At 43.3% G+C, this 24,247-nt stretch overlaps 2 protein-coding genes across 2 annotated transcripts in view; one reads left to right on the top strand and one right to left on the bottom strand.

The window, feature by feature from the left end:
• uvrag (UV radiation resistance associated gene) overlaps positions 1-2,246 on the bottom strand; it is an 85,732-nt gene extending 83,486 nt beyond the window's left edge. The window contains exon 1 of the mRNA XM_061250051.1: positions 1,935-2,246. Coding sequence (XP_061106035.1) covers positions 1,935-2,039 — 105 coding nt within the window. The 5' untranslated portion in view covers positions 2,040-2,246. The remainder of the gene's footprint in view (positions 1-1,934) is intronic.
• A 4,688-nt stretch (positions 2,247-6,934) lies between these two features.
• paxbp1 (PAX3 and PAX7 binding protein 1) lies at positions 6,935-23,901 on the top strand. Its single transcript, XM_061248404.1, has 18 exons — positions 6,935-7,367; positions 8,183-8,314; positions 8,830-9,012; positions 10,446-10,670; positions 11,038-11,141; positions 11,650-11,867; positions 14,216-14,405; positions 15,341-15,464; positions 16,424-16,526; positions 16,675-16,790; positions 16,979-17,178; positions 17,322-17,469; positions 17,694-17,815; positions 18,192-18,268; positions 18,360-18,426; positions 18,919-19,065; positions 20,034-20,188; positions 22,347-23,901. The coding sequence occupies exons 1-18, from the start codon at positions 7,067-7,069 to the stop codon at positions 22,462-22,464; spliced, it is 2,730 nt and encodes a 909-aa protein (XP_061104388.1). The 5' UTR covers positions 6,935-7,066; the 3' UTR covers positions 22,465-23,901.
• The last annotated feature ends 346 nt before the right edge of the window (positions 23,902-24,247 follow it).

The following is a 24,247-nucleotide window of genomic DNA, read 5'->3' as shown; positions in this document are numbered from 1 at the left end:
ATAACATACAAAGAGATTTTCTTTGAAGCAAAAAATTTGTTAGAAGCCACTTGAGAATTATGTAATGCTCCATCACGTAAAAATCAGTCCTAGTATCAGCCCTTTAGTTACTTGTATGGCTGTGAGAGCCAACGGTTACATAAACCAAACCATTACACACTGAATAAGGGAGGTGGCTGCTGACCGAACAGAAACAATAACTTGCGGAACGGTGACCTAATAATGCAAAAGCTTACAAGTTAAAACACCGAGCCTTTTACCATTTCCTCACATGGACATGCAAATCACCAAATATTCTCTGGAACATAACTTCAGAATTCATAAAAACTTGAATTGTCCAGACATAATAAAGGACAGCCCCCCTCCTCTTGCAACTCCCCGGCCCATGTCAATGTTTTCATGGGATGACTGCTGAAGGAATAGTTAGCCTAACTGACCTGTCCAAATATTGTAGAATTCATTGTTTATTCATTGATATGAAGGAAAGACACTAGGCCTCCTATTCAGCCAGGAACTCTGGGAAATAATGAGCCCAAGTGACAGGCATTTCCAGGCCTCGTTCATGTTAATACATCAACTTGCAACAGACTTGCTAATGCTTAGCATTCTGTCTCAGGCAAATCGCAATGACAAAAACTTCCAAAGATCTCAGCTCTAACAGTGACCTCAAGTCTCATATTCAGCAGATTTCAGCCATGACACCGTCCTCAGCAAGTGCTATGCCTTCATGGATAATCAGTGCTATACAAGGGGACAGTGTGTGGGATACCCTTATTTTAAGACTTGCAAAAATAAGGATGTCCCACGCACTGTCCGTTGCAAAGGACTCATGATTGCCAAATGCAAAAGGATGAGAACAAACTGTCAAAACTGTAAAACTGGCTATTAAGATCTTGCAGTTCCTTCTGATTTCTGATGCTCTGTCTCTGGAATATTACGGTAAATCCAACATATCCTCATTCATATTAGTATTTCTATCTAACTGAACATTGCAAAGACATATTCTATGATTAAAGTAAAGTGGTGCGTTCCTACATTAGTGACAGGTATCAGCAGCATAACCAACACTTGCAAAGAAAACATTACAATGAACCAGGAGTGTGATTTAAATAATGCATGAATATAGCTGCAAATGTTTATCGTTAATAACTCTCCCTCTTCAACCAATGGGGCAGGGTTGCTTTGTCATTTGCCAATCATATTAGAGTATGATGCAGCAAGAGGACAACCATAAAAAGGTACTGACTTCTAACCAAAACCATGGACACAATGTTAGAGGTCTTCACAAGAGCAAACATGTCATGCACGGTACACATATTAAATTGATATTCAACGGCATTAAATACTTCAGTAAGACATCTGACTGAATTACATTTATTCTGGAGCAGGCCAAGGAAAAACTTCAAGAGGCAGTGATTACAAATGTCTCAAGGTCTCAAAGTAACACACGTGCTTTAGGCGATCTTGTTACAAATAGCAATGCATTTGTCAAGTCCCAATACTCGAATTATCACATCCTAATCTTCGTATTCTTTCTCAGTGTCCACTTGCCTTGAGCTACACATGAAGTGGGGTGTTTCACGGTTATTCACGTTAGCTTATTGGTACGGAGTAGTCATTTTCACTGTTAGTTTTTAGCCAACTTGCTATCGATGTATCCGGGAAGCAGCTACTACTCATGTTCAGGGTAAGAGTTCATTAGCTAAATAAATATAAATAAACTGAAGTCACAGTTTGCAGCTAGATAGTTAGACCTCTAAGAAGACTCTGACAGTGTCCAACTAGCTCGCTAACTAATTCTGCAGGCCCTTCCTGCTGCTGTTTTGACATGTGATGTGAGACAGCACAGCTGTCATCTAACTCGGTTGGATTAGTTGGGGTATATACGCTTGTAGCCTATGAATAAGTCTTGTAGATAATCATTTCATTCTTGCCTGTTGGGATGTGAGTTCTACGTGCAAGGCCCGCGATGATGCAGCTCCAGCGTTGCTGACAGAGGTGGCGGAGACAGGGATATCCCGACCGGCGACGGAGCTCATCCTCCTAACGGGACTGTGGGCATTCGCTTCATTCAACAAAATAGCTCATCCCTCCACGAAATCGCTTCAGTTGGTTAGGGAGCAAAATAACAATCTGAAGCACAAACTTATGAACCAATGTAATTATCCTCTTAATATAAAAGAAACGCTCACGTAGTTGTCAGTACCGCGACATAAACAAAGTGAGACTCAGTCAGGAAGCCATTATCCGTCTTTCATGGTCAAGCCCCCAGTAGGCAAATGATTTGCTTAAAGTTGTGTCCATCAATGAAAACCGTGTGAGTAAGTGTGCATACGATAATATGATTGGCTAGCTCTAAGTCAATCAAAAAATAAGGGGAGGAGGAAGCATTACAACAGGAACTCATGGCGGGCTCTGCGGTCCTGCCACTAATATGAGGAAGTCGGGGGTTAAACCTATGAGTAAAGTGTAAAGATAAAGCGATAGACATAGAAATCTCCTGTGTTTAGGGAAAAGCATCACGTGTAGCTTGGGTTGTGTACAGCATAATCCGTAGCTGGTTATGTGTGAAGACCCTTTTCATGCAGAATATAATATTTTTTATATTGTTGGCAGAATATATTCGCCTAAAACCAACCGCGCAGGCGTGATCACTGGACGTATGCTTTGGATCTTCTTTGTACCCGTTTTAAACGCTCGGTGCACAGCATGATGCATGATCTTTTACCTTTGTAGTGTGATAGAAATACTTTACGAGTCTGCACTTGTATTTCAATAACGTGAGAATTCTTGTCTTTCAAGAATGAGATCAGGTCTGTGAGATTGGAAACTCGTGATATTGCCTCATGTAACGTGACCGACTGTTAACGGCATTCAATTTCATACGATACCGCTTGGAATAGCAAGGGATTTACATTTTGTAAATTGGATATTAAAGACCTATTCTGCATGTTAACGTGATTTTTTAAAGCACGGACCTACAGATAGCCTACTACTTTTCTTTTTTACTGAAGTAAAGAAACGTGTGCTGAGGTATAGTAAAATGTTACCTTTAACCCCCCCAACCTTCCCATTCTTCTTGAGGCCAGATCCCTTACACCCTGTGGGCCAACTTCACAGACACTGAATATGTCTTGTCATTCACTATATTCAATTGCGAATGGAGATTCTCCATACAAACTCAATTTAGTCCAGGACTAAGTTTAATCTGTGTCAAAGAGGCAGAGGTCTTTGGAATTGTGTCCATAAGGCACACGCTCCTGGTTTGCGTTAACTAATCAGCCCAGGTGCTTAAAGTATGTTCATTTTCACAGTATGGGGCCGGGAGATAACTTCAGAGCACCAGTTTTGTGCGGTGGTTTTTATTTAATTTTATTTCAGTTCACTGGGCGTTTAGGAGGAAGACACTGCTGATAAGTGGGCAGCTCCAAGTGGTGACCTGAAAAGCTGTCCCTTGGTTTAACTTTCTTTTCCTTTTTTATTTTATTTTATTGTGTTAATTTATTATTTTTGCCCGGAACCTGTGAGGGGGGTTAGGGTGAAGGTGTGGGCGCTCCCGGCGTGTGACACTTATTCATATAAATTAGATTTCAGTTTTAGATTTTTAATATATTTACAAACATTTATACAAACATGTTTCACTTTAAAGTGTGCAAAAGGTGAAGGGGTCTGAATACTTTCTGAAGCCACTGTACGGTCTACTAAACGTACAATCCTGCCGACTGTCTGGAATATCCTCCATGCTACTTTCCAAGGGTGCTGCAGAAGTGCCATAAGGCATCCATTTTTATAATAAAAATTCCCCCTCCACTGAATCGGGTTTTACAATTTCCAGAAAGGGATGTGAGGTGAGTGAGTGAACAGCTGATTATCTCCCATTTTTTGAGGATGGGGAACTTTGACCGGACGGACTGTGGAGAGAAATTCGGCATACATGTGCGATGGACTTCCAAACGAAAATAAAATTTTTAAATGCGGAAAACCTTATTCTCCTCTGACAATTCTCTGCAAACATCCTGTGTACTGTACACTAACTACTGAGCTCCAATGGAAGTAGTGCAGCAACATATTTTTCTTTATTACAGTAAATTTGTGTACATTTTCTTAAAAAAATAAATAAAAGATTGACTGGTGTTTTTTGGTGCTGTGTATGTATGGGGACTCACCAGGTTTACTTAGTACTGAAGAGTAGCTAGGTAACACGTTCACCATCTATATTTCTGGGCCAGGTCTCTAGATTCCTAGTTAAAATAATACTAGTTAAAATGTATTCTTTCCTCTGCTGGTTCACATTACCATTGAGACAGGTGTTACAAGTATAGTTAGTCAAGTCAAGTCACTTTATTTATAGAGCACATTTAAAAACAACCGGCGGTTGACCAAAGTGCTGTACAATATTCATGAAACAAATAAGATAATATGTTTATGCACACTATACAAAGGAGATAAAAAAAACACCAATACACACAAAACAAACAAACCGACCAAACAACCACCTCAGCTGGTGGTAGGGAGTAGAGGTGAGATTTTAGGTGAAATTTAAAAATATGAGCAAATCTGACAGCCTTGGGGCAGCAATGGTGATCACCCTTCTGCTTTAGCCCAGACCGTGGGACAGCCAGTAGCAGCTGATTGGAGGATCTGAGTGATCTGAAGGTGGAATAGAGACAGGAGGTCAGAGATATAGGGAGGGGCCAGCCCATTCATTGCTTTAAAAACAAACAGTAGAACTTTCAAATCAATTCTGTTGCTAACTGGGAGCCAGCGAAGGGATGCTAATATTGGGCAAATATGGTCCCTCTTTCTGGTACCAGTCAGAAGTCTGGCAGCAGTGCTCTGGACCAGTTGCAGGCAAGATAACGATGATTTCCTGATGCCTGTGTAAAGGGAGTTACAGTAGTCTAACCTGGATGGGATGAAGGCATGTGTGACTATCTTCAGGTCATGGACTGGATAACAACAGAGGTTTCTGGCAGGAGGTTTGACATATGGGGATAGTTAACCAAGGTTGTGGGAGATATTGTTGATAAAGTCAAGGTCTTAGAGGGAGATAGAGCTGTGTGTCATCAGGATAACAGTGAAAGGCAATGCTATGTTTCTGGACAATAGAACCGAGGGGGAGCATGTGTAAAGAGAAGAGAGTCGGAGCTAAAATGGACCCTTGAGGCACCCCACAGGTGATAGGGGCAGAGGAGGAGGAAAAGGTGCCCATGTTGACAGAGAAGGTTCTGAGGTAGGATTCAAACCACTTAAGGACTGTGCCCTGCATGCCAACCCCATGATTAAGACAGTCTATTAAGATGGCATGGTTGACCATATCAAACGCGGCACTGAGGTCCAACAGTCATTACATTACATTACATTATTGGCATTTGGCAGACGCTCTTATCCAGAGCGACGTACAGTTGATTAGACTAAGCAGGAGACAATCCTCCCCTGGAGCAATGCAGGGTTAAGGGCCTTGCTCAAGTGCCCAACGGCTGTGCAGATTTTTTTTTTTTTTTTATTGTGGCTACACCGGGATTAGAACCATCAACCTTGCGTGTCCCAGTCCTTTACCTTAACCACTACGCTACAGGCCGCCAGTCAGACACGCGCAATCCCCAGAATTAGCAGCCAACAACAGCACACTTTCAGGAGGGCTGTTTCTGTGCTGTGGAGTGCTCTGAAACCTGACTTTTTCAAAGATGGCATTTTGGTTTAGGAGTGGCAAAAGTTGAGAGACTTTAGTTAAAAACAGCAATTTGGAAATGGGTTTCATATAAGACACTGTATCCTTCAACCAGGAGGGAGATACAGGCTAAAAACAGTTTAAAACAGCAGTTTAAAATCAAGGGATTGGTAGGGGGTGAAATATGAGATTTAATGACATCGATCTTGTCAATAAAACATTTCAGAAAGTTTTCACAGGTCGCAGAGGTAGCAGCAGTGCTCCTACCAACCGAGGGTTTAAGTACGGTATTTATTGTGTTAAACAGGACTTTGGGTGTACGATGATTATTGGATATAATATCGAAGTATTTCACTCGTGATGCTTTGACAGCTACCTGATAATTAGTCAGGCAATTTTGTAGGATTTGATAGGACATTTGAAGCTTATCTCTCTTCCATTTCTGCTCTGCTTTCCAACAGTCCTGTATAAGAGCTTGGGTTGCTTAATTAAACCAAGGCTAAGCTTTGGGATTTGACCGCCTGATTTTTAGAGTACTTTATTTACTGGACAGTACATATTTTGAGGACACAGAAGTTAGGAGGCTGTTTTTGACATGACAAGATCAAGTCAAACAATTGAGAATATTTTAAGACTGAACTTATAGTGCCATCCAATGGCGAGACATGATCTAAACACTCTAATTCTTATTTGCTGACAAGAAAATTCTGATCTCCATCTGATCAGAATTAGAAATGTTCAAAGGCTAGTCCAACAGTGTTACAGAAAGATCAGTTTTAGTCTGATGTGATTACCTACCTACCCTTTCCCTTCAAGTACTATCTGTGCTGTTTGAATCAGTTTATATGCCAATGTATACATTTAACCCCAGTCGTCAATATTTGTCCTGTCCTCTCTGCCATATCCTATTGGAGTACCTTTGTTAATATACACAGGAAAAAAGTTTGGTCCTTCAACAAAAATCTTTTTTTTATTGTTTCACTAGAATTGGACATAGTTTAGAAAGGCATACACCTGTGTATATAAGGTCCCACAATTCACACTGCATGTCAGGACAAAAACCAAGGAACTCTCTGTAGACTTAGATGAGTCTTGTAATGTGTTTTTTGTGATTGTACTATTTAATGACAATAAAAAAACAGTTGCCTAACCGCAAGAGCGGTGTTATTTTTATTGGCACAGGCACACTGGTGCCTAACGCATACATCCGAATGACAAACTACAGCTTCCATAAAGCACTGCGGTATACATCCCCGAGTTTCCTTCTTGGTGCGCAATGGCAGACGATGGTCCTGCTGTGTTTTTCATTATTCAGCCCGCTGATGGGATCATTTAAGTATTTTTCCAGCCCACTGCAGTCGTGAACGTAGCGTTTGTTTCAAATACAGCACAGCGATGTTTAAAAAAGCAAAGAGGCTTAATTTTAGGCGGAGGAATGAATCGGACGACGACGAAAAGGAGGACCTCCAGCTACCGCCACCACCGCAGCCATGCGGGCCTGCAGTGGAGGATCCGAGCGCTCGCGAACAAGACTGCTTCAAACCGGAGTCTTTCGCGGGTGTTAACTTTGACATCCATCACGGAAATGGCTTCCAGACTAACGCTACGAAGGCAGTTAAGGATAAGGAGAAAAAGAAAAACAAGGATAGTCGTGAAGCCCCTAAAGCCAGTCTACTGAGCTTTCACGACGATGAAGGTAAATTAGCAAGTTAGCTTGCTAGCTAGCTTGTTAGGGGTTAATCGCAAAACCGATGCATTCGTGAAAACAAGACTCCATTTTACTTGGGGGCGTGGGTGCGATTGATTTGGCATCAATTTAAGTAGCTTGCTATATTGTCAGGTTCTCCACCAGCGAAAATGTGTTTGCTTATTTAACTGACAATGAGATTCATTAACTTTGTTTAGGTATCAGATGGTTCACATGGTAGCTAGCTAGCTAGCTAAATGGTCTGCACCACCACGCACGTAGTTAGCGGTAATTACGGACGAACTGTGCATTACACGAGTAGTAGCTAGGCTGCAGCATGGTCACTACGAGGGCGACCTGATAAGATGCATGTAACTTAACTTAACCTCACCGATATTGTACGTAATTTGGTGACTGAACGTTTGCAAGCTTGGTGTCGTAACGTAACCCCCACGGCTAGGCCAGTCACTGATGTTTATATCTAGCCTAGTTAATTCGTATTCGCTCATGTTTTTGTGTTATGTGTAGCAAATTGATTGTGTTTACTAACCAAAGACGTTATCTGACGTTAGTTGCAATGATGGCTAATGAGTTTGCACCTCGACTGGCGAGAACCAATCCAGCAGCTGCAAGCCAGGTTACCATGTTCGTAGAACGTGCCAACGAAAGAAATGTTTTCACTCTTCATATAAAGCACAGAATTTATGCAATAATTGATTTTTAATTTAGAGGCGACCCATAGCGAGCCATGTATGTTAAGACATTTCGGGACAGTGTCTGTCGCTTTCATTCCGTCTTAACTCAGCTCTCATCATCCCTTGTAGACGACACAGAGGTCTTTAGAGTGAAGAAACCCAACCACAGCAAGAAGATTGTCAAACAGCTGAAGAAAGAATACAAGGAAGATTTGGAGAAGACTGGTGATGTCAAGCAGGATTCTACCACTGGCAACAATGGTACTCCACTCATCTGTGTGATTTAGCGTGCATGACAAGAATCAAATTACACCCTCATTATCCATTAGCTTTCAGTCAGTTTGAGACAGCATTTTATTTTAATTTTTATTATTTTTAAATGCTTGACAGTATTTTACGTTGTTCTAAACCATTGCTATCCAGTGTAATAACCTTCTCCCCTTGTAAAGGTACCATTTGTTGAAAGTGGTTTGAGGTTACATTACATTACATTATTGGCATTTGGCAGACGCTCTTATCCAGAGCGACGTACAGTTGATTAGACTGAGCAGGTGACAATCCTCCCCTGGAGCAATGCAGGGTTAAGGGCCTGGCTCAAGGGCCCAACGGCTGTGCGGATCTTATTGTGGCTACACCGGGGTTAGAACCACCGACCTTGCGTGTCCCAGTCATTTACCTTAACCACTACGCTACAGGCCAGCAGGTTAGTGCTCACAGACGCTGCTGTCTCACAGAACCCCCTCTCTCTCTCTCTCTCTCTCTCCCCGTTTCTCCAGAGGTGACGGGGGTGACTGTGAAGGAGGAGCCCCGCACAGAGAGCACCCGGGCCGGCAGCGAGCAGGGCGAGGAGGAGATGGAGGTGGACAGCAACGAGGACCAGGAGGAGGACGCCGAGGCCAAGGGCACCTCGGGAGGGGCTTTTTCAAACACCCTGTCTTCCCTCAGCACTCTCCGACCCGGTACTACGCCTTGACTTCTGCATACGGGCTGGAGCTCATCTCTGAAAGTGCTTTTTCTTTTTTTACTGAGGTTATGCTGCCTGTAGCACAAAAGTCCTGCCGTTGATTTCTGGCTGTTGAGTTCATTAGTTATTAGGTGTCAGTTTAGTAACCGTCATAGTGTACTTGACAGTATTGACAGTATCGCCACCAGTTGTCATGCTTAAGCTTAGTGAAAGGAGACTTAGGAGGGGATTTGATTGAGGCTTTTGGGATTAGCAAAATGAGCTACAGGTGATTCTTTAGGGTGAGTTCAGTTACCAGAACAAGTGGACATAAATGGTAATTGGAGAAGGATGAATTCCGCACAGATATTATGTAGTATTTTTTCCACACAGAGAGATGTCACTGTGGAATAGCTTGCCAGAACATGTAGTGGAGGCAGAAACACTTGGGGTTTTCAAGACCGGGCTTGAAACGGTGTTAGATACTATTTAGCTTTCAGGCAAACTAAGCAGCAGGTGCACTTTAGTGGTAGGAAAAGCCGAGCATTGCTGGGCTGAATGGCCTTTTCTCTCTTATCTTTTGTTGTGCTGCATGGGTTCTGTCCAGAACATGCTACAGTAAGGTGTGTGCTTGGCTTCACACACATTTTTCAATTTGAAATGAAGAAAAAATGTTAAATGAGATGCATTCTATGGTATCCTTGTCATAATTGCCTTTGCTCCATAGTGTAAAGTCTGAAAACATTTAAATAAATGAGACCGTGACAAGTGCACCTTGAAGAAAGAAGTGCTTTGAATCTTTGAATTAAAAGGCCACAGTTGCCCACAATACAGTCTTGGTTTTGGAGTGAGGGCAAGTGAAACTCCATTAACTTTTCCCTCCCCCTGTTGTGTATTGCATTACATTGCACTACATTACATGAGTTATTTCGCTGATGCTTTTATCCAAAGTGACTTCGGTAATTAGACCAAAAGACAATCCCCCCAGGAGCAATGCAGGGTTAAGGGCCTTGCTCAAGGGCCAACAGCTGCATGATCTTATTGTGGCTACACCTTGAACCACCAATCTTCCAGGTCCCTGTCCTTAGCCACTAGGCCAGGAGTTCCCAAACTGTGGGTCAGGACCCCATGTTGGGTCACTTGATTTCAGGATGGGGTCACCTGAATATCCTTAAAAAGATATATATATTTTTTTTTACAATTTTTGTCTCTTTAAAATATAATAAAGCAATAAGGCAGGAGAGGCTGTGGTATCTTTCCAGTATAGTTGTGGCTAAAGGGTGTTGTTAGGCACAAGATGTGTGTGGGTGGGGTGTTGGGGTCGTGTCATTTTGTGAACCTTCATTTGGGGGTCACATCAGAAAAAAACATTTGGAAACCCGTGCGCTAGGCTACACGCTGATCCCTGTCCCCTCTTGCTCCACCCCCCCCCCCCCCCCCCCCCCCCAGGCGAGATCCCCGACGCGGCCTTCATCCACGCGGCCCGTAAACGGCGTCAGCTGGCCAGAGAGCAGGGCGGGGACGCGCCCCCCCCGGAGACCGAGGGGCCCAAGAAGCGGCTGGTCCGCGAAGACGAGCACGACGGGAGCGACGACGAAGACGAGGACGAGAAGAGGATCGTCTTCAGCGGCGTGCGGCAGAAGACCCAGCGGCAGAAGATCGCCGAGGAGATAGGTGCGCGTTCGGGACGGCCGTCCTGATTTAAACCGCTTTTCATATCAAAATGATTGTTTTTTTGTTTTTTTTACGGCAGGTTAAGTATCGCCCCCTTTTCTTAACACATGCTTGAAAATGACAAGCTGTTGTTCATATACAATGGCATTTTAAAATAGGTTATACAGGTAGAACCGTGAGTTTCAACGCTTTCAAATGGTATATCCTGTTACCATAGTGATTGCATGCTTTTATCTCCCATGTTGATATTGCAAGTATACGATATACCATGCAGCCCTGTTTCAGTTACAGACAGAGTGGTATTGTAAGTACAATCTGGCGGTGCTGGTTTCCTCACGTGGCCGTGCGTGTTGGTCCGTGTGTTCAGGCATCGAGGGCAGTGACGATGAGGCCCTGGATACAGCAGGTCAGGACGAGGAGCTGAGCCGCTGGGAGCAGGAGCAGATCAGGAAGGGTATCAGCATCCCGCAGGTGAGCCCCCACCGGCCGCTAGCGCCCACCGTGCCACCATGATACTTCATTATTCCATGGCAATGGTCACCACCAGCCGCTAGCCGTTTACCACAGTGTCCACCACGACCCCCCTTCCCCTCAGAATATCTCTATTGGGAGTAATCTCTGCTTTGTCAATTGCATCAATCTACACCATATCGCATACCATGCTGTGGCACCGTACCAACCCCAATAACTGGAAACTGCCATAGATGTTTGCGTAGATGAAATACCGCTCTTCATATGTGCACACAAATGATGCTTCATTATTCCAAGACACCCCTTTCAAGCAGTGCGTTTATAAATTGTTAGTCTACCTAATAATGCACACCAGGCCGCTTCATATACTTGCTGTGATGTTCAGGACATGAGCCGGTGCGGAAGTTGGCACGGTGCTCAGCTAACGTGGTCGTTAAAAAATCACTTGCCTCGGAACTTTCTAGTAGTTGCACGAGTATAAGGCCGTGTCGTCTCTTTATTTTTCCAGGTCATGGCCAGCCAGCCAGAAGAAATGAATATGTATTACCAAAGCACCTATGAGGGCCAGCCGTACGGGTCGTCCTACGGGCTGCCGTACTCCTACAGCTCCGTGGGAGCGGACGACCCCAAGCCGATAAAAACTGAAAGCTCAGTAACCTATTCTGCCCCTAGTAGTGAACTGACTCCTATCACTACTGATTTGGTAAAGAAACGGCTTAAAGACAGGTAGGCTTCGAGCGCTTTTTTTCTCTCCTGCCCTCTCCTGGCAGTTGGCATCTTCTGTGCTTTAAAAAAAATAAAATAAAAAATTATTATTCCACTGCAGTGGTTACCAAACCTCTCCTTCCATAGCCCCAGCCAAATTCAGGTATTTCATGCGTTCCACCTCAAGCGCACCTGTTGCAGCTAATAACGTTATTATTTTTATCAAGTGTGCTTGAGGTAGAATGCTTGAAATACCCGTATTTGGCTGGGGGTATCCAAGGAGAGGTTTGGAAACGACTGTTGTAATGTATCGACAGCGTTCATTTCTTCTGCCGTCAGTGGATAACAGGCCTTAATGTGGAAACAATTCTGCCTGGCTTCATTGTCCAAACATTGTCCAGCCAGCTGTTCCCAGTTGTTGGAACAGGACAGATTTCTGATTTGGTGATGTTTGAATTGTTCCAGTCCTTTTTGGCTGTTTCTCTTCATGCAAATGACTCAGGATTTGATTAGCTCAATACCTGGCCTTATTTTCTCAACAAGTGCAAGTCTATTTGTATACGGAAGAGCAAGGTTCTAGTCGTTAATGAAAGTGAAATAGTCGTTATTCCAACTAAAATGGACTAAATCAAATTTAAAAAATCTATTTGCTAATTAAAAGTAAAATTAAGATTATCTGAAAAAAACTATACTGAAATTAAAATGTTTGTTTAAAACTAAATAGGAATTGTATTTAAACTGAAGAAAAATTCCATTCATTTTAATTTTGAGTCATTGTGGAAGTAGAATCTCCCACTGTGCTAGTGGTTCATAGCAATGACCACAAGATGGCCATTTTGGATTCTGAAAATGTTTGTTCTTGGCTCATTTTTACAAAGACACGTTTCACGTTTTCATTCAAGCATCTGCTGGTCATAAAAGAGAAACCTGCATTTTGAGAATATTTCAAATACACTGATGGTTGTATTTGTGGCATCGAGGCATTTTCACCAGAAAATTGTTTGTCTGCGAATATTAGTCTTTCCCTGAAACAAATCTCTTCTTTACAAGGGCTAACCGGTGCTGTTATCTCTGCTCTGTTATTTGTTTGTTACTCCACAAATGGTAAACACAAACTTCATTACAAGTTTGTTTTATAATATCAGTTTCTCTCTTTTAAAATAGAGTGATCAATACAGTTTGTATGGTTGAGAATGTTCTCTTTGAATTCAGCTTTCCTAACACCAGGGGTAAACCCTTGGGGTCATTCACCTGTACTGTAAAGCCTAGCGCAAGGATCTAAAGTCGCTGTACAACATACCATCCATAGGTGCATCCAGAAATGTGCCTCCTGTGATTTATAACATGATGCAAAAACCGGTCAAGCATCAGGAGAAAGAGAAAGTCTGGTGGAAATGCCTTCAGGCAAAAACATTAGCACAAGCGGTTGCAGAATGTCCTATTGGGCAAGTACGAGCGCATTGTACATGCCACTGTTAACTGTAGTCCAGTTGCACCTCAACATTCCATGTCAACACACTTTTTGACCGCATAGTCACAGATTTGAATAAGATTTGGCATGCTTTATAAGAAACTCCTGGAACTAAAATTATGCTTGTCTCAGATTATTAATCTGGAAGATATGGGCTAACAAAGTTTGTGCTGAATTTGCTCCATGAATTTTACTCCATGACTTTGAGTTGCCTCTCCATTACTGGAAGTAGGTATTTTCACATATATATTATGTCCAGCCCAAAGTGAAAGGTAACAGTTATATATGATTCCAATCTTAACATGATTTGTGAAAAAAAAAAAACAGCTATATTTTAAAATTGATTGCATTTCATCAGTTTATTTGTCATTGCTGAGATTACATTACTAATTTGAAGTTGCATCACACGGTTTCATATCACTAATTCCTGGTTTTCCACCCTCCCTTTCTGATGACAGCACCTGTTTCACAGTTAACCCCGTGTCACATGGCCTGTGCCATCTTTTGAAGTTCTGTACAAATATTAATATGGGAAACAGTCCTGGTTTTCCCACCCTCCTTTTCTCCCTGCGAGTCATGTGTGAAGACGGTCCGGCCAATCCGTAGCAATAATTATCTGTGAGAAAATACAAGCGGGGCTGGTTTTGAGTTCACGGGATTCAGGGCGACTTCTGCAGTAAACTAGCTAGCTAGCTAGCGAGGCATTCTAATATGGCAAGCTTTAGACAATGAAACCACTGGCTTGCAGCTAGCTGGCTAGCCTGTGGCGTACATGCCACCGCGCTCACTCAAGGAGCGCGCCCGAGGCCCCCAGCATGCACCGGGGGTAGATGTGAGGGCACGTGCGGCCCCTCGGCGTCACGTGACGGCTCTGTGTGTGTCTCGTGCTTGCCTGCAGGCTCAGCTCCATGCGCCAGGGGCTCAGTAGCAATGCTAAGCGCTACAAGCAGATACAGGAGGAGCTGGAGTCCTCCGACAACACCATCCAGCGCCTCGAGGGCTCCTCCGACACGGTCGCTGACCAGTATAAATTCTTGCAAGAAATGCGAGGGTATGTTCGAGACTTGCTTGAGTGTTTCAGTGAAAAGGTAAGGGAGAAACGATTTGCTAGTTTATTTACTTTTTTTTGTTTTTTTTGTTTTGTTTTCTCTGTTTCCTTTATTTTAATTTCCCTGTTGTGGAAGAATTCCAGAGCAGTAAATAATCATTATATATAATTATGATTGGCTGAGCTTTTGGAACTCGTATCATTACCTAGTGAAAGTTGCCGTTATGTGGTTTTTTGGAGCTGTAATACTTTTAAGCACTTGATTTGAAATCTTCCATAATACTATGATAACTTTAAGCATGTTCGATAACATTGTTATGTATAATGCATTTGGCCCTATTCTATTCTATTTTGGCCCTTTATTCTATTCTATTGTATTCTGATATCCTGAACAATCCTAACATTTAACAGTGAATTTTTTTATTTCAGTTATGTCCCTGTCCCTCGTAATTCTAGAATAATCCGTTACCTCCCCTAACCTGTCTTTTAATAAATAACAGTGCAACCTTTTTTCACAGCTTGTGCATTTCACGTCAGTCACTTAACAGTCGCACACAAACACGCTGGTGGTGACGCGGTGCAAGCCTGGGTCTAACCCCTTCCCTTTCCAGACGCTGCGGTCAGCCTCAAGACCGCAGGAAAATCGCTGGGGCAGTGCGGCTACTTTCTTTGCAGGGTGCGAGAAACGCAGTGGCGGAGAAAACGGTTTCCGAAACCGTTTGAGCCGAGCGCCACACAGTTGCTGTGTTCAACATTAAAATTGAGGAAGACTTCAGTAGGCGGAGCCATGAAGTTGATTATGAAGGATGTAGTTCAAATGGCCCCCCTATTCTGCACTCGTTGGGTTTAGAGGGTTAATTTTCTCCGCCACTGCCTTGCTCTGAGCTTCCAGCCGATTGGTCTCTCGCGGACAGGCCGGGTTTTGGCTCCGCCCGGTGTGGGTGCACGTGTCACAGAAGGTATCGTATCTTTCAGGTGCCGGCGGTGCTGGAGCTGGAGGCCACGATGCATCAGTTACTCAGGCAACGGGCGTCCCGGCTCGTCCAGAGAAGACAGGATGATATTAAAGATGAATCATCGGAATTTTCAAGCCTTTCAAGTCAGTCCATCTTGAAGGTTTTTATTATTTATTTGAAAAGCCTCGTTGCTCGTGTGTGTAGACCTCCCTTTTGATGTTTCCATCCTCCTGTGCTTTTTTTGTGTAAAAGTGACGTAAACGTGCACTCGGCAGCAAAGTGATTCGCACACACTTGAGTGTACTTAAAAGTCCAGTGGTTGTCTTGCACCCTCATAGTGCACTAGAGATGGAGGGAGGGTAAGTGTTAATGTAGGATGTTCCAGTGTTATGTCATTGGCTGGTCATAACGAGCCATGAATGCTGTCTGTTCTTGGACGTTGTATCAGTGGCTAACTGCTACTGACAAATTTAGCAAAAAAAAAGTGCAAAAAAATATGTAATTTTAAACCTGATGACATCCTGGTGCAAGGTAAGTGCATTTTAAGTCCATGGAGTTGTACAGAAGTTGCTCTGAACTTTTAAACTTATACTATATTATTGTGTCCTATTGGATGTGACGGTGCATGCCTTTCACACAGGGTAATTTATTAAATGATTCAGTGTTACATGAGTGGTTTGAGGGGGTCTCCTGAATGGGGTGGGATTGCGATTTTAAGTTTTGGCCAATGGGAACTTGAAGAGGAGGGGGGTCAGGCACAGCCAACCTCATCAGGAATATGAGCCTTGTGTGTGGATGGGTGCGTGTGTTTTTATTTCATTTTAAAAAATCAAGCTAATGGTTTGAATCGAAATCAGAGCGACCATCTTTCTCCCAGTGATAGATATTTATGTATATCCAAAAAAGCCTCTGGGTCTTTTTGGATCATTAACTCTGAATCGAGAGGATTATAAAAGCAGATGCAGTGTGTCTGGTGTCAATGTGCGGGCAGATGGTGTTATCAGGCAGTGCAGTGTGCTATGCAGACAGACAGGGCAGGATTGTTGTCAGGGTTCAGATGTACCGCTGTGTTTGGCTGCTGACTGTACTGTGTTGGTTTCAGGTAAGGCCGTAATGGCCCCCAATCTAGACTCGTTTGGCCGAGACCGCAACGCGTATCAGGAACATGCTAAACAGAGGAGAATCGCAGAGAGAGAGGCCAGACGGTGAGTGCCATGTGGTCAGAGTTTTCCCCTTTCCGCTATTATATTATTCAGTGTGCCTGTACAAGAACGGCACTGTGTTGACTGTTTGTTAATCTCACCTTTTAGAAAACAAATAATTTTCTTGTGTTTTTCTGGGCTTCGTGGACAGAACTCGTCGTAGACAAGCTCGAGAGCAGAATGGCAAGAGAGCGGAGCACCGGGAGGGACTGTCCAGTGATGACGAGGAGACCTCCACTGACATCACCAGCTTCAACTTGGAGAGAGGTACACCCTGTAGCAAGCTAAATGGCTCTGCCCTGGAACACATTCATACCCCAGGGAATGAGATGCTGTAAAAGTTGCTTCTCCACTGTATGAGTCAGCAACCTATTTTAATGCACTCGTTCATCAGTACCTTTGCTACACAATTGGATTCATCAACGTGCTAACTTTCGGAACGCTTGCCACTTTAGATCGCATTTTGAAGGAGTCTAAGAAGGTCTTTGAGGACGTACTGGAGGATTTTCACTCCTTGGACAACATTAAAGCCCGTTTCGAAGTGTGGAGGAAGCTGTACTTCTCATGCTACCAAGACGCCTACATTGGGCTATGTCTGCCCAAGCTCTTCAACCCCCTCATCCGGCTACAGCTGATCCCCTGGCTGCCCCTGGAGGTATGAACATCCCAATGTCAGCTTTCAGGCTCATTTTTATAATTATTCATGCCAGGTTGTTTGAACAGTTTGTACCAAATGCAAATGTAGCCCTCAGGCAGCCTGTATTGAACCATAATGCTGTCTCTTGGCCCTCCCTACAGGCTGACTGCCCCAACTTTGAATACATGCTGTGGTTTGAGTCTCTGCTCTTCTATGGCTGTGAAGAGCAGTCCAACATGCAAAAGGGGGATGTGGATGTCAACCTTCTTCCTGCCATTGTGGAGAGGGTCGTCCTTCCCAAACTCGCATGTGAGTCTATTCGGGCATTTCAGTCAAGTGCAGCAGGAGCCAACCTAAATTTCTTGGCTCTCCACTTTTTTAAATATAGCTGTTTGCATGTAGACACGGTCTTCGTGATACGGTTAACTTGTACTGCACCCTGGCCGACCTTACAATTATGTCCCACCTCTTGGTTTTGGTGAAGTTTCCCCGGCTCTCTTTAATCACGTCTTCGCCCTCTCGATTTCTTCCAGTTGTGGCCGACCAGGTGTGGGACCCCCTGTCCAGCAGTCAGACTGCCTGCCTAGTGGCCTTCATGCACAAGCTGGTCAAAGGGTACCCCACAGTACTGCACGGAGACAACAGAAACACGCAGGTGAGACCTTTCCCCTCCGTTAAGCTGCCGCATCCTATTGGCTGCTGTAGTCTCAGAACCATGGCCTGAGAGGGTGGAGTTTTGCTGTTGTATGGCTGTATCAGGTTTACTAGTCACTAATCAGTATTGTGAATACTCATTTGATGAGTTTGTTGTTTCCAACCCAACATCTATATGTATCTGTATCTTTGTTAAAATGGAGTCGAGTTCACCCCCAATTTAGTATACTTTTTTTGGTTAGAAAAGAACAAGTTCTTGGTTGTTGGGTCCTTTTCAAGCAAATTCTAAAAGTATTCTGTCACCTCCATATCGATCTTCAGTTTGAACTTGACGTCGTTATTCAAGTGCCCGTCTCTGTCCCTCTTACCTCCGTCAGGAGCTGCTCAAGACCATTGTCTTAAGAACACGGCGGACATTGGACAACGACATATTCATGCCGCTATTCCCAAAAAAGTGAGTGGTGTCGCCCCTGTTGATTTTGATGCTCCTCTGTTGTAGTCTGTATGGTAAAACAGTTTTTGAAAATGTGTATTTTTAATTACAGTGTGTTGGAGAACAAGAACTCTGGCCCATACCTCTTCTTCCAGAGACAGTTCTGGTCCAGTGTGAAGGTGAGTGAACTGACAACTGGGTGAACAATTGTTTGAAAGCAGCTTTTATAAAAATAGGATGATTAAAAATAATAATAAACAAGTTGTATTTTTATTAAGTGCTTTTAATTTCATGGAAACCACCTATTGAAACTACCTGTGTGCCTAATGCTTAGATGGGTCCAAATATCCCCTTTTCGGTTAGAGGGGCACAGTGGTTCAACCTTTTAGGTTTTAAATTTTGCATGTACAAATGCAGGTACATATTGATGTATGTGTTTGAGAAAATGTATGATTATTAGAATTATTTTGGCTCTGTTTACCCATTGCGCAACTGGGCTATGTGTGTACTACCAGTAACCAACACCATTAATCAGGAATCACAGTCTTCTCTGTTTTCAGATGGGTTAATAAGAGCAACACAGTCTCGTAGCGGTCCGTTACCCTGCCTGTTTGAACTCCACAATCTCCCCTGCTAACGTTGAGCCCTTTTCCCCCTTTCTGTACGCTTAGCTCCTGGGTAACATCCTGCAGTGGCATGGACTCCTGTCCAACTCCACCCTGAGAGAGCTGGCGGTGGACAGCACCCTGAACCGCTACATCCTGTCCGCCCTGCAGACCACCGAGCCTGGGGAGGAGAGCATCGAGAAGAGCCAGAGTGTAAGGAGCGCCCCCCCGTTCTCCTGCTCCGTCACGTCTACCCCGAACTCCCTACCGTATGCTAAAACAGGATTAAACTCTGCTTTAAGGTTGTTCCACATTTTCAGTCAAATTTACCCTTCTCTGTTTACTGCCGGAAATCATCCCTCAACTATTCAACTTTCAGGATAATACCACCTTTTGAATGATTACACCATGTGTATGGTGAAATTAGTATAATTATTTACCATTTCTGTTCTGGAGTTGGTTTTTGTCAACCTGATTTTAGGCGATATTACAGGACCCGCTTACAGGAACCATTTTTCTCAGTGTATAGTCATCCTATCATCTTGAGACTTTTACTTCATATCCAGGAAAGTGTTTTGAGCATCACAAATCTTATTGTTAGATCCTGAAATGTCATAATTATTCTTCATTTCTAGAAAAGATATCTTACTTGGTTCAGATTATAGGGTGGAACATAACCTTAACAGCACACTGCAGTTCCCATTGAACTTGAAAGTGAGTCAGAAAAGAGTCTTAATATGATTCCAGTAGTTTCTATTTACAGTAAGCCCAATGTATTTGTGTGTCTTGCCACATCATAATGTATTCTGTCAGAGATTTGGACAGTCAAAAACTGAGTAATAATTGGATAAAGCATTTGGGGCCAGTTTCGCAGACACAGATTAAGCATAGTCCTAGACTAAATTCAATTTTGAATAGAGATTCTCCATACAAAACCCAGTTTAGTCCAGGGCTAAATTTAATCCGTGTCAGCGAAACCGGCCCTTAATAATTTAACTAAAAACACAGACTCGGTTGTCTTATTTGGAAACTCGTGCTGGGCTGAAAATGTGTTGCATACATACTGAAGTATTTACTCAACACAAACAACTCCACACATTATCAGCCTTGGCTCTGTATGTCCGCTGGTTCAGTGCCATTTACGGCCTGGTTTGAAGCCTGTCTGCTCTTTCTGTCCCCAGGTGGTGGAGTGTTTCCCACAGCAGTGGTTCAGCAGTCTGAAGGGCCAGCAGACTCTCCCACAGCTAGAAAACTTCTGCAGGTACCTCAAGCACTTGGCCAGCACCGTGTATCGGGTCAGCGTGGGCGGCTCGGACGTGGACCGGAGGAATGCAAGGCAAGTTCCCGTTCCAATTTCCGGCAGATGCCCACACTGTTGAAACGGTCTGTGCTCAAATAGAATTGGAGGCTAATGCGTGTGTACATATGATGATTCAGGAAGTAGCTTCAGGAAGAATTGTATTGAATGTATTGTTTGTACAGTACATCAGTAACCTGATGAACCACTGTTATTAGTAGTAGTGGTATTTCTGCATGGCAAATACTTTACAACAGACCCAACTGTCATGACATGCATGCTGCTTGTTCTGAGTAATTGACTCATTGAAAGGGGCGTGTGAAAAATAATTGATTCATTTCAGAATTAATTCATTCTGTGAAAAAACAGGTGTTGTTAATTGTCCTTTATTAAGGAAGAAGGGAAGCAAATGTTTCACACATTGTTTTAAAATATATTTCCTTCTGAATCGCTTCGTAAAATGGGCTGTTCCAAACCTTGTTCGGAGGAACAACGTCATTTGATTAAAAAGTTGATTGGAGAGGGGAAAATGTATAAAGAAGTGCAGAAAATTATAGGATACTCAGCTAAAATGATCTCAAATGCTTTAAAATGGAAACAAAAACCCGAAACAAGCGGAAGAAAACATTAGATCATATTACATTATTGGCATTTGGAAAACGCTCTTCTCCAGAGCGACGTACAGTTGATTAGACAATCCTCCCCCAGAGCAATGCAGGGTTAAGGGCCTTGCTCAAGGGCTCAACAGCTGTGCGGATCTTATTGTGGCTGCACCGGGGATCGAACCACCGACCTTGCGTGTCCCAGTCATTTACCTTAACCGCTACGCTACAGGCCGCCCTTGCGAGCAACTACTGTTAAAACGGATCGAAGGATAGTCAGAATGACAAAGATTCAGCCATTCATCAGCTCCAGAAAGATCAAAGATGATCTACAATTACCTGTGCTAACTGCTGTTACTGTCAGAAGATGTTTGTTTGAAGCTAAGCTATCAGCCAGAAGCCCCCGTGAAGCACCATTGTTGAAAAAAGGGCATGTGCAGAATCGGTTAAAATTTGGCAAGGGAACACATCGATTGGCGTAACATTCTGTGGACTGATGAGAATGTTACACCATTTTTCTTTTTTGCGCCAAATTGTTCTTTTCGGGTCTAGTGGCCGTCGGCAGTACGTCAAACGACCCCCGGGTACTGAATTCAAGCCACAGTGCACTGTTTCAGTGAAGCATGGTGGCGCAAAAATCATGGTATGGGGATGTTTTTCATTGAAAAAACAGGGATCATGGATCAGTTTGAATACCTCAAAATACTTGAAGAGATTATGTTGCTGTATGCCGAAGATGAAATGCCCCTGAAATGGGTGTTTCAACAAGACAACGACCGCAAACACACGAGTAAGCGAGGAACATCTTGGTTCCCGACAAAAAGGATTGAGGTAATGGAGTGGCCAGCTCAGTCCCCTGACCTCAACCCCATTGAAAACTTGTGGGGTGACATTAAAAATGCAGTTTCTGAAGCAAAACCCAAAAATTCACAGGGACTGTGGAATTAAGTTTGTTCATCCTGGGCTGAAATACCCGTTTCTAGGTTCCAGAAGTTGGTTGACTCGATGCAACTCAGATGCGCGGCAGTTATCAAGAACAATGGTTATGCAACTAAATATTAGTTCAGTAATTTAAAGTGAAGTTAAATCTTGAAACATTTCTTCAGTTCATACAGTTTGAAGAGAGTTTGAAGAGAAAAATGTGGACAGATTCTTTTGAACAGATTACTATTCCTTTTCATTGCTTCCTGTGAAAGAATAACGCAGACTTCATAAAATTTGCTAATACTTTGATTTGGAATTGAATGCGTAATGCTTCCACTACATTTGAAATATTGAACTAAAAGCTATTAAAAAATATTTGCACTTCATTCACTTTTTTTAACGCACTGCTATTTATTTGAACACAACTGTAGATACCCACACTGTGAATTCTTGCTGAAGCTACTTTGTGAAGTGTTCGGAGAAGGCTTCGTTCTGTTGCAGCGGTTGACTTGTCCGTTGCATTGCTCTCGTTTTGTCAATGTGTGCAAGATATGACATACAACTATGACCTTACAGAGACTGGTTGTGTGTTTTCTCAGCCACAGTAGTAGTGAGACCTGCTGCCCCCTTGTGAGGAGTGAAACCTGACCGCTGCTCTGTCTGTCCCACAGGGAACACATCAAGGCGGTGGTGAAGCTCCTGGGGCGTATCAATGCCCTGGATCACGTGGTCGCTGTGGCTCAGGAGCACAGCATCAAAGACATTAAGACCTTACTCGAGAGCAAATGAGCAGGGACAAGGAGCGAGGACTATAAAGGACTCGAGCACGCGTATGTGTGCCGCGGGTCCTCCGTACGTGTATATATTGTGAATACTGTACATGTTTAAAAAGGGAGAAGGCATCGGGATCACTGTCCAATACCTTCTGCGCAGGCGACTGTACAGGGGCGCCTATTGAATTCGACGTCGGGCTGAAGTTACCCGCGAGCCAAGCTTTTCTCGACGGCCATGCGACCCAGCCAAGAGACGAGGGTTCCTGGGAAACTAGGAGCCAGTGTCGGGCACAAGCCCTTTCCAGAGCTTATCTCGCTGTGCAGGTCCAACGGGTTTTTATCTGTTTGTTGAGTTTGGAGAACTGGATGGCTTGATGGCTGGTATCAAACAAGAAATATCGACGTTTCCCCATTCCAAAGTAGACCGCTGTGGGCTGGCCACTTGACTCTGAGGAAAGTACTGTACATCCAAGTTCCTGAACGCTAATACATGCACCACCATTTTGAGTGTCTGAAGCAAGGCATCCGCGAGGGAGGCCAACATTTATTTGAAGCATTTAATCGGGGCGCCTGAAGTCAGTTCACACACCGCCTCTTTTGAGGGCTGTAAAGTGCAAAACTTCCCCCGCCTTTTGACCGCGCTTTTGCGGTCGGATTGGATGAACCACACGCAAACCACGATGTCTGGTGGGCACTTTCCACTCTGTGCTGCATGTTTTCTGCCATCGTGTAGTCTTCCACTGCGCTCTTGCCGTTTCTTTGCTGTGGTTCTCTCGCAACTGTCTTGCAGGAAATGGAAGCTTTTTGTTGGCAAATTATGAAATGTTTTATTTTTTTTATTTGCTCTTGACAGCCGCCCACGTCTCCTGAAACCACTTGCTAATTGTGGTTCGGCTGTGAAAAGATTTCTTGAGTGCAAGACTTTGACTCATAGCACTTTGGAAGTCCTCAAAAGAGCAATTTCTGTGGCTTTGAAGCATCTGCCACACCTCAGTGTAAGGTGGTAAAACCAGTGATTTTAGCATCCTGGACCAAAACTAATCACAACTAAAGGAAAACCTGCATCATCTTAACAATGCGAAAGGGGGACTGCAATTGCGATGATTGTACGAGGCTGTAGAGGGATGGGAAATGCTCTAATGTGTGTGTGACACATCCGTGAATTCATTTTGGTCATACTAGCCTCAAAGTGGGTGTTGTAATTGTTTTAAAACTGGGTAGATTAAACAAGAATACAATCAGATCCACCTTGTTACTAAGTGATACTTCTGTTAGGTTTGATGCCGTAACCACACCAATCATCATCATTGCCATCTGTGATGGGCCTACGCATGCCATGCCTCTTCTAATCTGCACTTGGTCAACTCACTCAGCAGAAGACTGTGCCAAACAGTGCACTGACCACACAAAGATGAAATAAACTATATGCAATTTTTTTTTCCTTTTTTTTTTTTTCGGGGGGTGGGGGGGTGGGTGTATTGAGTTCATTTTGATTTGCTGAAATGTGTATGTTTTATTGGCGTATTTAATAAAAACAATGCTGCTGAATATTCTGTTGGGTTTTTCTTTTTTCGTCTACTTTCATGATGTAATGGCATGGCAAATGTTTCTTGCAGGCCTGTATTACGGTTTGCTTAAGGGTAGTTTCTTATTTTAACGTAATGGTGATATAGTAATATTTTTATTTGAATGGTGCATAATCACAAGATGGCTTAATGCATACACATGAATTATACGACACTGAAACGAGTGTATCTCTGTAATTGTATTGTTTATTATAAGTATGTTTTGTGCATTGA

This window comes from Conger conger, chromosome 7, assembly GCF_963514075.1.
Source record: "Conger conger chromosome 7, fConCon1.1, whole genome shotgun sequence".
Classification (NCBI taxonomy): domain Eukaryota; kingdom Metazoa; phylum Chordata; class Actinopteri; order Anguilliformes; family Congridae; genus Conger; species Conger conger.
Note: the sequence above shows the minus strand (reverse complement) of the source record. Positions and strands in the feature narration are given on the sequence as shown.